The sequence below is a fragment of the Bos javanicus genome, chromosome 22 (assembly GCF_032452875.1).
Source record: "Bos javanicus breed banteng chromosome 22, ARS-OSU_banteng_1.0, whole genome shotgun sequence".
NCBI lineage: Eukaryota > Metazoa > Chordata > Mammalia > Artiodactyla > Bovidae > Bos > Bos javanicus.
The window spans coordinates 32,570,800-32,585,866 of NC_083889.1; the positions used below are offsets into that span (position 1 = coordinate 32,570,800).

At 41.6% G+C, this 15,067-nt stretch overlaps 1 protein-coding gene across 4 annotated transcripts in view; it reads left to right on the forward strand.

Moving 5' to 3' along the window:
- Window positions 1-3,080: 3,080 nt before the first annotated feature.
- EOGT (EGF domain specific O-linked N-acetylglucosamine transferase) overlaps window positions 3,081-15,067 on the forward strand; it is a 41,659-nt gene continuing 29,672 nt past the window's right edge. The window contains exons 1-7 of one of the 4 annotated variants that reach the window (XM_061396428.1): window positions 3,081-3,177; window positions 4,756-4,811; window positions 6,671-6,894; window positions 8,303-8,403; window positions 9,008-9,116; window positions 13,210-13,304; window positions 13,649-13,753. In XM_061396428.1, coding sequence (XP_061252412.1) covers window positions 6,685-6,894; window positions 8,303-8,403; window positions 9,008-9,116; window positions 13,210-13,304; window positions 13,649-13,753 — 620 coding nt within the window. In that variant the 5' untranslated portion in view covers window positions 3,081-3,177; window positions 4,756-4,811; window positions 6,671-6,684. Of the gene's footprint in view, window positions 3,178-3,307; window positions 3,399-4,209; window positions 4,365-4,689; window positions 4,733-4,755; window positions 4,812-6,670; window positions 6,895-8,302; window positions 8,404-9,007; window positions 9,117-13,209; window positions 13,305-13,648; window positions 13,754-15,067 lie in introns of those variants that run through there. The other 3 variants (XM_061396431.1, XM_061396430.1, XM_061396429.1) reach the window with 3 other exon arrangements.

Sequence of the window (15,067 nt, forward strand, 5' to 3'; positions counted from 1 at the left end):
TTTGAAGCAAGTTTCAGAAGTATGACTTACTTAAATCTGAAATGTTTCTGTAAAAAGTAACTTTACCTCATCAACTATTTGGATACTTGCATCATAATTCATATAGGAAAGAAAGGATAAATATGCTCCATTCTTTTCCTTTACCAGATTTCACAATTAAAATTGGTTCCTTTCTGTCATCAAAGATGAAAAATGAGGTTTTTGGCTTGTGTATTTAATCGATTAGTTGGATTTTTTTTTTTTTAAATTTATTTATTTATTTAGGCTGCACTGGATCTTCATTGATGTGTGGGCTTTCTCTAGTTGCATCAAGCCAGGGCTATTTGTTGCTGCTTGTGGGGTCTGGGCTTCAGTAGTTGTGGCACATGTGCTTTAGTTGCTCCTAGGCATGTGGAATCTTCCTGAGCCAGGGATTGAACCCATGTACCCTGCATTGGCGGGGTGGATTCTTAACATCTGGACCACCAGGAAAATCTCTAGTTGGATCTTTCTGAATTTAATATTTGAGTACATTTGTGCTTCAATCCATTATAGTTACCCAGTGGATGCTTTTAAATTATTCTAATTTTGACTGGAGGGAGTCTTCTCAAATTGGTTCCTGAGTTCTTATGATGTGACCCTCATAGCCTTTGATTGCTTCCTTGCATCCTCCTGTAAGATCTTTCAGATTTTTCTAGTACATTTCCTGCCCCACATCTAAGATGATTTTTCTTTGGGTATACCAATTTATCCATTTTTCTTTGGATACCATGTTCCTTAAATGGGAAAGTGTTTGCCAAGATCGCAGTCTGGGCACAAGGAGTGTTTCTTGCTATAATACCATGTTGGTTGTTTCTAGGCCTTTTCAACAGATGATGGAGAGATTTGTTTTTAAGGATAAAATATATTGTTAGTTCACACTTACTCCATTTCAAATTTGGAACTACAGCTTCCATCAGGCTTATAGCTATACTGCATGTCAAAAATTTTAGCTTCAAAGATACCATCTTAATTACTCCTATATAGTTTATCCCAACCAACCAACCAACATTGCCACCAGTAATTTGGCTTCTGCAAGCAGTTTGTGATTTATTGTCGTTCTCTTAGTCCTGAAGGTACATTTCACCAAAATGTACAGATTCTATTTCAGCGTCACTTGGTTTAGTACCCTTGTTGTGGTAAATGCAACAACTGGATGGCAGTTGGATTTGTTTCATTTTACTGTCAGTTTTCAAGGATTACTTCTTAAAATTTACTTTTGTTTTATAATGTAAAATGTTTACTGATTCTAAATCACATCTATACAATGTACATTCGGAGAACTTACCTTCTTTGTTCCCTATACCTATATTCCTTCTTCCTATAGGTAATCATTTTAATGTTATTCTATTTGTAAATAACAATTTATATACATAAATACATATATGTTGCCTTTCCTCAGTGATAGCATATTGCACATTGTTTTTCTACTGTGCTTTTCCCACTTAATATATCCTGCAGTGTACAGTGGTATTTTTCAGTCCTTTTTTACACCTGCCTAGCTCTGCATTGTATGGGTGTATTATAGTTTATTCATCAGTCTACTATTAATAGACATTTGAGTTTATCATTTAAAACTAAACTTTAACATTGATATTTTGGGAGGGAAATTTCTATGTTAAGAATGGTTGTTACTGTATGATAGAACTCAACCTCTTGTTCTTAAAGCCCCCTTACATTTTGTCTTCTCTGAGTCTGAATGACCACAACTTAATTTTTAGCCATTTAAAATAGCACTATGTGCACCTGGCAACAGTTGGATTGGCCGGTCTGCTCTTGTAATAAGACTATTTTTAGAAGCCTTTCTCATATATTGTTCTCATGTGTTCTTATATATCTATATATCTCTCTATATATCTTTATTGCATATCACTTAGAGGCAAACTAGCTTGTATGTTCTTTTTGAATCAACTAACAGAAAAGTTGTATTTCCTGTATGTGACAAAACAGGTTGGTGGCAAGTAACCTGAGAAAGCACTTTTTATGTCTACTGTCCTTATTAGTAAGGGGTGGGCAAAGTATGAAATTATAATAGAACAGTAGTTCCTTTAGAGGCAAAATCTTACATGAAGAGTAAATGAGTTAGTACTGTAAATTGCTTTAGAATAACACCATGTTTCTGCATTGCGATTACTTGAAAAAAAGAAATCCAGATAATGTGGCTCATTTGGCAGGTTATAATGGAACTTGTAACAGTTCTCCGAGCAGTATCTAAAACGATTATTTGAAAAGTATGTAAAGATTTAGAAACAATCCGTTGTGTTTTCTGATGATCATAGTACTTAAAACCGGTGACTTTGTGTCTGAGCATAAATATATTCTGATGACATCAGCTTTGATCAGTTCAAGATGAAGCAGTAATCAATGCTCAACTTGACTGTGCTCTACACTACACAGTATACTATATGGACCGAGAGTGCCAAGAGTAAAAATGTGGGGAGATGGGCGTTCAAATAAGTATGGTAAGATAAACCATTGCAATTTAAATAACTACAATAAAAGGATAAAAGTCAAACTCCACAAAGTGACATTTGAGCTGATGAGTTTTCTGATAGTCACTAAGAAAGATAAGAGGACTACTATTTAATGTACAAGGCTTCGAAGAATTCTTACCACCAGAAAGTGCGGCCAACTACGAGGCTCGGAGAATGAACGTGAGGGCGACAACGTGTACCCTAAATAAGGATACAGTAACCCTCCACCTCAGTGCAACGGGAAGGAAGAAGGGAAGGAGTCCGGTTTTCTATGCAACCGGTCGCAGTGTCCCTTAAGCGCCTTTTCGCTACCTCTCAAGGAGGACAGTCCAGTATCTTAAAGTCCTGCCCCTCCCCTGGCGCTATGGCCGGGGTCGCAGCACAGAGGTTCTCGTCCTGGTGGGAAACGCAGGAAACCGCGGACCACGCCCCTTGACTCCTCGTGAGGTCGTGCGCGCGTGGTCCCGGCTCCGGCCCCAAGGACCCCATGCGGGGCGGGGACCGGCTCCCGGCGCAGGCCGGCCTAGGTGTCCCGGCAGCTCCCGGGCGCCCCCTGGCCCGGCTCCGGCGCCGGAGGTTTCCGGTGAGCTACAGTCGCCGGTTATGACGACTCCCTCAGTCCGAGCCGCCGCCGCCGCCGCCGCCGCCGCCGCCGCCTCCGCAGCCCCCGCTTCCCAGGCTCCAGGTGGGACTCGCCCCGCGGTCCGCGGAATCTTCACCCGCCCCCCGCCCTCTGCCTCGCCCGGGCGCGCGGTGGGCGCTTCTGCCTGCTCCCCGCGCGGGTTCCCGGCGGGCTGGCGCTTCTCCACGGGTCCGCCTGCGCCTTCCATCGCCCGAGGGCCGAGAAGGAGGACGTGGGGAAGCCGACCTGATCCTCCCTTTACCGAGGGCTCGGCCCCCTTCACGGTGCCTGCCGCGGCGCGCGGGGCCCCGAGACCGCCGGGCGCGGGGAAGCATGCCGGGTTTCCCAGGCCGGGACGGAGCCTCCTTCCAGGCCCCTCCCGGGCGTGTTGAGGTCTGGGGTGGGAGGGTGCAGTGTGCGGCGTTGGGGGGCGGGCGGTCCCCGGGAATCTCTGCGCCCCGAACCCCAGCGCGGCATCATGGCTGCGGAAGGGCGCTCGCCACCGACCCCGCCGCCTTGGCTCAGACGTTGTAGCGGACCGCTGATGGACCTCACCTGGCCATCTCAGGCCCTTTCCAACCTCCTGCCTCGTAAAACTAGTGCTAGTTGGAGCGAGCCGTTTTAGGAGTCCTTGTGGGTCTCACATGCGTTTAACTTTTCACCTGTCCACTGGCTTCTGTAAACTTTCCAACCTCTGTCAGAATGTTGACCCATCTCACCCACTGTGTTCCTTGTCACTGTCGGAGTTTCACTTCTCATTCTCTTTCAAGCTTTCTCCCTTTCCCTTCCCCTTTCTTAGGCCAGTGGAAATCCAGTCATGGTATCCCCATAGAGAGGTGGGGGGAACCAGCAGCTTTGCGCAGAAGGAAAAAGTAGCTCAGCTGCTAAAGCGTCCATCTCCTGAAGTGTGCCCTCCTGTCCCTCAGGGGCTCTTCCTGCAAGAGGACTCAACCCCGGAAAGGCTGTGTCAGGCCCTGGGGTTGTGCTTTCATGCACAACAGCCACTCCTGCTAGTTTATGCAAGTGGTTACGTGCCCTCAGCAAAAGCCAGGTTTCTGATGTGAACCTTTAGATTTTTCCTTTGGCGGAAAAATCGTTTACGGATCCCTGAGTTTAGTTATGGCTAGAGCTCAGTAGGGGACAATGGACTTGGCTAACCAAAGGTCGACTTGGTCATAAGAATGACCTATTTCTGGGAGAGACTGGCCATTCTGCCTGTTGAATCTGAAGGCAGGGAGCAATTTCATTCGGTGAGTCGGATTACTGTGGTGAGAACCAGTTGGATTGCTTGCTCTTGGGAATGTTTTATCTGTTGAGTGTCCTGTTGGCCTGTACCAGTTGGTGCCGGTATGAAGTGGGTCATGTCCTTCCTGCTCACTCTTAGAATCTCTTCTGTTAAGTTACTGTGTTGAGGATTGTACCTGCTACCTCACTTTTAGTAGCTTTTATTTGTTAAGGGAGAGAAAGGTTTTATAAGCCAGGCCTTCTGGTTATGGCTTATCTCACTAAATGCCAGACCGTCTGCTTACGGGTTATCTTATTATCTTCTCTCTTAATATTTCTTTTAATTCACAGTATCACCGGGGATGCAGAAGTCTTCTTTGATATGTTTTTTAAGGTAATGTGTTTCATTTCTGACAGATTTTAGATACCTGAAACATCACAGCAACTTCTGGGTGGTTCTGAGGATTAAAGAGGTAAATGTTTCATTATAATTAGAGTCACTGTTACTATTAATGTGTATTTTAAATTTTGTGAAATTGTTACGAACTCACAGTTGGGTAAAAGTCTCAATTAAAAATATTGATTCAGGTGACCTTTATTACAAATAATAAGATACTCTTTAGGGATACCTAAAGCAATTCATACCCACTCCAGTGTTCTTGCCTGGAGAATCCCAGGGACAGGGGAGCCTGGTGGGCTGCCGTCTATGGGGTCGCACAGAGTCGGACATGACTGAAGCAACTTAGCAGCAGCAGCAGCACGAGTGAGTGACTGAACTGAACTGAACTGAAAAGAACAATTATATTTACTGCAGAGGGGAAAAGGATTTCTTCTTGGCATTCCAACTGTTCATTTATGATTGCTTACTCTTGGAACTTGAGACGTGATTGAACATAGCGGTCTGTTTCTAAAGGCCCCATCTCCGTCAGCCATATTCATTGAAAGCTGATTTTGAACTTTGGATTTTTCCAGTATGCTTCAGTGACAGCAGACCCTGCTGGGAAGCAACTAATATGTACTAGGGCTTTATCATCTGGTGGGGAGACCACTTTGAAAAACTAGAGCAAATAAATCACTAAAATGAACCCCAAATGGCATGTTTATTATCTGGAAATACACACACAAAAAATCTGATTTAAGAGATTTAATCTTTCTGGGATGAGTTAGAAATGCAGGAAGGTTCATGACCATTATCTCTTTTCTCAATGCTAAAGCCGGATGGAGAGAATTTAAGGGTACAGCTCTGAGGCAGACTGTCTGGATTTCACTCCTAGAGTTTTCTTAGTCTTAGTTCTTAATATCATTGTTCTTACACCCAGTGAAAGAAAAGCTTCACAAGGGCTTAGGAGTTTACTGTTCAGCTGCCCATTCCCTGCTGCCTCCTTGTACTTAGCAGAGAACCTGGCACGCAGCGTATTCTCACATACTTCAGTGATTGTTAGTTTTAACCCAGCAGGTACACACTTGCTCAGACCCATTGTACTTCCTCTCTTCTTTCTTCCTGATATGTTTTCCTGGATCTGCATCATGTAGATCTCAGCTTAAATGTTACTTAGCAACTCCGCCCCATCCCGTGTAGTTTTAAACTTTTATTTAAGAAACACTTAACATAGCATTTAACATGCCAGGTATATCTAGACATGTTGCCAATATTTACCTCTCGGGAGTCCTATGAGAAAGGGTTATTCTGATTTCCATTTAACAGATGGAAAAACCTAGGCACAGCAAGGTTAAATAACTTGCTGAAGGTCATTCTTCTTAGAAAGCTGCAGCCACATTCAAACCTAGGTGGCCTAGCTTCAAAGTCTGCATGCTTAACTAGCGAACTGTGTTGTCTATCATATTACCTGACTTACTCAGGCATCAGCAAACAGGGTCCTGTCAAGGTCCTCCTCCCATCTTTGTAAATAAAATTTTATTAGAACACAGCCCGCCTTTCCTAGCATAACTATGGCTGCTTTCCTGATGGGTGCAGACACTATCTGACCTATAAAGCCAAAAATATTTGCTGCCTGGCTTTTTCCAGAAAAAATGGCTGGCCCTTGGTTTATTTGATTCACAGCCCTTGTCATTATCTGAAGTTGTTTATTTGGTTGTTTATTTTATATCTACTGCACTAGCTTCCAAGTTCCATGAAAGCAGGGGTCTTTCCTGTTTTATTGACCACCCTATCCCTAGCTCCTGACCCAGTGCCTGGCCTACAACAATCAGTATTGAGTAAAAGAACATTATTCAGTAAAGTAGTGAAGTTAGTTATAATTGTACTTAACCCTTAACCCCTTTGACTTTGAAGGCTCTGTCTTAATGAGGATGTTATCAATTTGATCTTTAGGTTTGGAGGTTGCTATGTTCATGCTGCTTGTCTTTGGAGCATTGCTTCCTGAGGTCCCCCTGAGTGTCCAAGACAAGGCTCCTCCCCAGGCCGATGGCATTTCAGCCACCCCTCTGTTCAACTATGCCAGCCTCCGCCTGCCGGAAGAGCATATTCCCTTCTTTTTGCACAATAACAGGCATATTGCCACAGTCTGCAGGAAAGACTCACTTTGTCCTTATAAGGTAAATCTTATTTCTCCTCTTGCATATTTTTAAAAGGTTGCAATTGAGGCTGGTTTACTAGTTCCCCCATCATAACTTGAATCTGCAGGTAGACTCCTGGTTGTAACTGTGGGTCAGTCGATGTTTGTATTTCATCTCATGCTTCTTAATGACTCAACTTTGCTTAGAAGTATGTCCTATTCACAAGGGTGAGATTACAAATCTAAATCACTAGTAAAAGAAATAGGCAGTCTGTATGGTTTGTCTAGTCTGTAAATGAAATAAATTAGATTTGATACAGAAAAGAATATGTAGTTAAAAGTAACTGAATAATCTCACATTTCTTTCTTAAATTGCACTTAAGAGGATCCCTCAGCACTTCATTTTGGTAATAACACCTACATCTCTGTCTCTCCATAATTAAGACTGTTACTGTGGCCTTCCTTCTGTTTTAGAGTTGTTGGAAAGGTTTCAAATTGGAGCCATTCAGACATCTCCCGAGGCCTCAGAGATCAAAGCGGGGCATTGTGAGCCGTTTCCTTTCCCATGGTGCTGGCACAGGAAGCACGTGGACAGGCCGGGCTGGGAAGCCAGCTGGCACTGCCCCCAGGGGCCTCACAGAACAACCTTCTGAGCTTCCTGGCCCACAGCAGTTGTGTGTCCCCCAAGGGCTACAGAGCTATTCCTAGATATTCCCAGAGTATTCCCAGATCTCTGCTGGTCTTGATCAATCAATAAAGCTGCTGATCCATTCAGTTTAGTTGTGATCCTTTTGGTGATAGAAATTCCATTTTTTATGACTCTCTTGGGACTGATTTTAGAATCAGTTTACTCACTTGACTTCATTAAGCTACTTCAGGAAGTTTCAGTTCAGCCAAGGGGGTCGGGGAGGGATGAAGTGGGAGCTTGGGGTTAGCAGATATAAACTTTTCTATACAGAATGGATACACAACGAGGTCCTACTGTATAGCACAGGGAACTGTATTTGGTATCCTATGATAAACCATAATGCAAAAGAAGATTTAAGAAAAGAATGTGTATGTGTATATATATATATATATATAACTGAATCAGTTTGCTACAGAACAGTAATTAACACATTGTAAATTTCAACTATACTTCAATAAAAAATGTTAATTAAAAAAAAAATCCCAATTCAAATGATCTGTGGTAGTCTAGCTAAAACCCAGACTTTTGGTTGGAAAACAGACCTGGTAGGGGAGGGATTGGGGACTAAAGAGAATTGCTGTTAAGAATCTCAAGACTGTTTTTCTTAGAATTTACTTATTTCTCTTTCATGAGTATGTATTATAAAATGTAAAAGTGAAAGTTCTAGAAAGATTTTTTTTTTTATGGAAAAAAAAATCTACGCATCCTCTCTGAATGTCAGAAGGTAGACCAGTCTCAACACACACCTCTTATGTTCCAGAAATACTTAGAAAATTTGAAATACTGCTGGGGTTATGAGAAATCCTGCAGACCAGAGTTCAGATTTGGTTACCCTGTTTGCACCTATGTGGATATGGGATGGTAAGTTACTGGATGGACTCCCTCCTGCCCTATACTTACCTCCTTTCTCTGCAGTGTGTGCTGAAACATCAATTCCCAGCTAGACTCTTTTGGTATTAGATCATAATTCCTTTAGATATTAATTTGCTTACACATTCATGAGTAATTTCACTTATCTTGACTGTCTCCCCCTGGGACAGGAATATCTCTCATTTCCTCTGCCAGAGGGATAAAACAGTATGGTTCACAGAAAATACTTTTCCTCACTATATGCAAAGAAAAGAGATGGATGGCTGACTTTGGTTTTGGAGAAGAGAGTTAAGTATAATCAGTATTTCCAATACAGGCAGGGTTAATGGGGCAAAGAAAATGCAGTAATTAACAGTTCATTGTCTTCAGTTCCAAATGATCCTGAATACATCCATTTCCATTGTGTATGTTTATTATCAGGGAGTAAGTCTATAAATAACTTATTTTGGTAACCTCATGTAGTGAGGGGTAGATTTTTAAAATTATTATAGTTAAGAAAATAATGACTGACTTCTAGCAATGTAACATTTAGAAAATTTAAGGTCCAAAAAAAGTAAAAAGTTGAATATCACAGAATTATTTTGTTTGCAAACAGGACGGACACTCTTGAATCAGCCCAGGAAATATTCTGGAAGCAAGCCGACTTTGGATACGCCGCAGAGCGTCTGGAGGAGCTCCATGTGCTCTGCCAACCGAAGGAAAAGGTGGATGTTCAACCCCTTCATAAGTGAAGATGTTTATTTAAAAATACCTGTGGTATCTATTTATTCATTTATTTATTGAGGTATAGTTGATGTATAATATTGTGTAAGTTACAGATATACAATACAGTGATTCAGATTCACACTTTTAAAGGTTATACTCCATTTATGGTTATTGCCAAATATTGGTTATATTCTTTGTGTTATACAGTATATCCTTTTAGCTTGTTTTATACATAATACTTTGTACCTTTTAATTTCCTGCACTCGTAGTGGTTAGATTGTAATATAAATACCAGATAGAGGGCATTATGAGAGGAAACCCTCACTCTCACTATTATTGGCTTAAAGTTTTATTTGACTTCCAATACCTAGTTGGAAGCCATGTCCTTGTTTTCACACACATATTATCAGATGGTCATATTTTGAGGTAGGTCAAATATTTAAATAGTTTTAGAATTAATTATTCCCCCCAACATACACTAAAGAAGGTAAGTTGATGAATTACATCTTTATAAATTTCCTTGCTCGTAGTTTGGGACAGGTGATACACTCCCACCATGCTGTTCTATATTTTTTGGCACTTTACATTTTGCAAAAAACTTTTCAGTATGTTATATGGTTTGATTCTCACAAACAGTATAACAGATAGGCAGGGCAGGTATTATTGGTACTGTTGGACTAGAGAGGAAAGCTGAGTCCTCAGAAATGTTAAGCAACCTGTCGAAGACCACACAGCTACTAAGTGTGGTCTTTTACAATTCTGCTGCTGTTGTTGTTCAGTCGTTAAGTTGCATGCAACTCTTTGTGACCCCAAGGACTGCACCAGGCCACATGAGGCTTCCCTATCTTTCACTGTCTCCTAGAGTTCATGTCATCAGTTCATCTCCATTGAGTCAGTGATGCTATTTAATCGTTTTCTGCTGCTCCCTTCGCCTTTTGCCTTCAGTCTTTCTAGAATTAAAATGCAGATGTTTTTCTTGTGCTTTCACTCATACCCCATTGCACTCAGTGATAAACACATTGTCAGGAGGCAGTTTGGGGTAATAAGGAGAAGAATGGACTATGGGGTTCAAATCTTGATCTGTGCAAAGGGCACCCAAACTTTTCCGTGTTCAGCTTCTTCTGCTTTAAAGCCATGCCTGTGTTACAGCTTGTAGTAAAGCTGAAATGAGATTCCGCATTGAAAAATGCTCCATGCAGGGCCAGGCTCACAGCAAAGGGCTCAGTGATAGTTTTTTAAAGCCCCAGAGAATCATAAGCACTTAGGATTAAGGTCCACCCCTCACCTAGAGCCAGACATCCTGGGATGTGAAGTCAAGTGGGCCTTAGAAAGCATCACTACGAACAAAGCTAGTGGAGGTGATGGAATTCCAATTGAGCTATTTCAAATCCTGAAAGATGATGCTGTGATAGTGCTACACTCAATATGCCAGCAAATGTGGAAAACTCAGCAGTGGCCACAGGACTGGAAAAGGTCAGTTTTCATTCCAGTCCCAAAGAAAGACAATGCCAAAGAATGCTTAAACTACCACACAATTGCACTCATCTCATACGCTAGTAAAGTAATGCTCAAAATTCTCCAAGCCAGGCTTCAGCAATACGTGAACTGCGAACCTCCAGATGTTCAAGCTGGTTTTAGGAAAGGCAGAGGAACCAGAGATCAAATTGCCAACATCCGCTGGATCATGGAAAAAGCAAGAGAGTTCCAGAAAAACATCTGGAACTGCTTTATTTCTGCTTTATTGACTATGCCAAAGCCTTTGACTGTGTAGATCACAATAAACTGGAAAATTCTTCACGAGATGGGAATACCAGACCACCTGACCTGCCTCTTGAGAAACCTATATACAGGTCAGGAAGCAACAGTTAGAACTGGACATGGAACAGCAGATTGGTTCCAAATAGGAAGAGAAGTACATCAAGGCTGTATATTGTCACCCTGCTTATTTAACTTCTATGCAGAGTACATCATGAGAAACGCTGGGCTGGAAGAAGCACAAGCTGGAATTAAGATTACTGGGAGAAATATCAATAACCTCAGATATGCAAATGACACCACCCTTATGGCAGAAAGTGAAGAGGAACTCAAAAGCCTCCTGATGAAAGTGAAAGAGGAGAGTGAAAAAGTTGGCTTAAAGCTCAACATTCAGAAAACGAAGATCATGGCATCTGGTCCTATCGCTTCATGGCAAATAGATGGGGAAACAGTGGAAACAGTGTCAGACTTCATTTTTTTGGGCTCCAAAATCACTGCAGATGGTGATTGCAGCCATGTAATTAAAAGATGCACTCTTTGGAAGAAAAGTTATGACCAACCTAGATAGCAATTCAAAAGCAGAGACATTACTTTGCCAACAAAGGTCCATCTAGTCAAGGCTATGGTTTTTCCTGTGGTCATGTATGGATGTGAGAGTTGGACTGTGAAGAAGGCGGAGTGCCGAAGAATTGATGCTTTTGAACTGTGATGCTGGAGAAGACTTGTGAGTCCCTTGGACTGCAAGGAGATCCAACCAGTCCATCCTAAAGGAGACCAGTCCTGGGTGTTCTTTGGAAGGACTGATGCTGAGGCTGAAACTCCAATACTCTGGCCACCTCATGCGAAGAGTTGTCTCATTGGAAAAGACCCTGATTGGGATTGGAGGCAGGAGGAGAGGGGACGACAGAGGATGAGATGGCTGGATGGCATCACCGACTTGAGGCACATGAGTTTGGGTGAACTCCGGGAGTTGATGATGGACAGGGAGGCCTGGCTTGGTGCGATTCATGGGGTCGCAAAGAGTCGGACATGACTGAGCAACTGAACTGAACTGAATGTTCCTGAACTCTGCCCAAGCCTCTGACATCTTAGGAGTCTCTGTTATCTCCAGGCAATCTAAGAAACCAAAAAATATTTAAATCACTTGCATTCCAAAAGTGAATATATGCTCTGTAGTGCTTTGGAATGGTGTCACATGATAGAACTTCAAGTGATTCTAGCAAGGTGCCTGAACCAGAAGATTCAGGCAAGGTATTAACCTGCACTGCTACAAGGTGTCTTTAACAGTCAGTACTTTATAGTTTTGCTCGGGTCTAGCTGTTCATGCGCAAAAGGGCAGGAAATAGCCTCAACCCCATGTTGCACACATTTTCCAAGGTGATTTGCAAAATGCTTTCCTCACGAAGATCTGCTTTGATAGGTTTTTTGCTATCAGGGTGTGACCCCTTACCAACTCTAGATTCTAAAACACCATGCCGGTCAAGGTTAATTGCCATTAAGGGTCAATTGGGAGTTATGGGAAAAGCAACAAAGTGGTGTTTAAATCTCGCACTACAACCCAGAGCAGATAAAAATTTTTGAAGCTATCCCTCTGTCAACACAGTTGGTAGAAGTAGAAACAGGCTCTATGGTTGACTTTTAAACTCCTTTGCCTGCATGCATACTCAGTCACTTCATTTGTGTCTGACTCTTTGCAACCCCATGGACTGTAGCCTGCCAGGCTCCTCTGTCCATGGGATTTTCCTGGGAAGAATACTGGAGTGGGTTGCCATGCCCTCCTCCAAAGGACCTTCCTGACCCAGGGATTGAACTTACATCTCCTGCATCTCTTACACTGCAGGCAGATTCTTTACTGCTAAACTACTGGGGAAAGGCTTGCTGAAAGTAAGTCATATTTGACAAACTACCCTTCCTGCCTAGCATTTTAAGGTCTGTGGCATGTGCCTTCTTCCTTGTTTCCTTTGGCTCGTCTTTGAAAATGCTTTTTCCCACAGCTGTGAGGGTTGTGAGTGCCCTTTTTTTTTTTTTTCTCATGAAGATAAATTGAACCATAAATACAACTCTGGGCTCTTTAAAATTTGAAGATTATAGAAATAGAACATTTGGGAGTTCTTTGTAGTAACCTAAAAGTGTGCAAGTTGGCAAAAGTATGCTTGGGCAATGCCTCCCAGGGAGGAAAATTCTTAAACAGAAGCGTCATTGGGAAGTACTCATCACAGTGTGTGGTTGGAACCTGAAGGCTACATGCTGTTAGATTGATGTCTAGCAAGTTTGGGTGTGTCTTTGAAGTGTTAATGCTCACAGTTATCTTTTTCTTGTTTCTCCACCTTATTTCAGAATGACTCAAGTCTGGTGTGTTCCCGTTACCTTCAGTACTGCAGAGCCACCAATATCTACCTTGATTTAAGAAACATTAAGAGAAACCATGACAGGTACTTCAGTGGTGGATGTTAAAATCTAAGGAAAATCTTGAAATATTTGCAGGTCCAGGAATATGCCTTGGATTTGCTTCCTAATAATATGGTGATGAGGTTCAAGAATGAGAGAGGGAAATGAATGACCCACACCTGTCATAATGAGTTGATCATTATGAAGCTATGTGATGGCTACATTAGATACGATTTTGCTACTTTTTGTAGAAATTTGAAATGTTCTATTACAAGAGTTAACTTCTAATGAAAAATTGATTTTAGAAATTGGTAGACCACTTTAGTTATAACCTGTGTGCCTGAGTCATGAAAAAGAATTCCAAATTCAATTTTTTGTTATCCACTAGATTCAAGGAAGATTTTGTTCAGAGTGGGGAAATTGGAGGATACTGTAAACTTGACATTCGTTCGTTGATGTCTCAAGGTCAGCGCAAAAGCCCTCTGCAGTCTTGGTAAGATTTTTGGGGGGGGGCGGGGGCAGGGAATATGTTTCTGAAGTATTTGTCTTTATTTTTGATGCTTACGAATTTTGGTAGGGACTCTAAATGGAAAATGTTACTCCATTTGTGGATAATTTGGTCTGAGCTGCTGGGGAGTGGTGGCTCCAGAGTGAATCATCAGTTGTATTTGACTTAAGTATGTGTTCATAAAATATTAGGAAGTGATACAGTATTTACTGTTAGCTACCAAAAAAGTTCAAAAATGAATTTTTTTAGCTCCTCATAATTGCTGCATGTGTTTAGAGGAATACATTTTTAAAAATACACACTTATTAAAGCGGATACCAAGCATATAGAAAAATGTAGAGTTTGGATTTTGAAAAAGTAAGCCCACTTGAGTAACTCTTACCTGGGTCAGAATTAGACCATCATCTACCCAGGCTCTCTCCCAAAAGCAAACCTCATCCTCCTTTCCAAAGATAAACACTACCCTGATTTTAAGCACCTTTCATAAGCTTTTTGAACTTTAGATAGATTGAAGAACACATTTTGATTTCAAATTTTTTGAATATTAAACTAGGTCTATCAAGACACTTACTGTCTCTGGAAATTAGAGAGGTGGGGCACTTTAAAAACTTTTTAGTTTAAGATAACTTTAGAGTCATAGACATTTAAGGATAATTCAAAAGTAGCATAAGAAGTTTAAAAATAGTACAAGGAATTTCCATTGTACCCTTACCTCAGCTTCCTCTAATGATAACATCTTAAATAAGCATAGCACAGTAATCCAAAGCAGGAAATTGACATTGGTACAATGTTATTTTTTTATTTTTCTAAATTGTAAAATTTATTTTAATTGGAGGCTAATTAATTTACAATACTGTAGTGGTTTTGCCATACATTGACATGAATCCACCATGGGTGTACATGTGTCCCCCATCCTGAACCCCCCCTCCCACCTCCCTCCCCATCCCATCCCTCAGGGTCATCCCAGTGCACCAGCCCCGAGCACCCTGTCTCATGCATTGAACCTGGACTGGCGATCTGTTTCACATATGATAATATACATGTTTCAGTGCTATTCTCTCAAATCATCCCACCCTTGCCTTCTCTCACAGAGTCCAAAAGTCTGTTCTTTATCTCTGCGTTTCTTTTGCTGTCTCACATATAGGGTCATCGTTACAATCTTTCTAAATTTCATATATATGCGTTAATATACTGTATTAGTGTTTTTCTTTCTGACTTACTTCACTGTGTATAATAGGCTCCAGTTTCATCCACCTCATTAAACTGATTCAAATGCATTTTTTTAAATAGTTAAGTAAT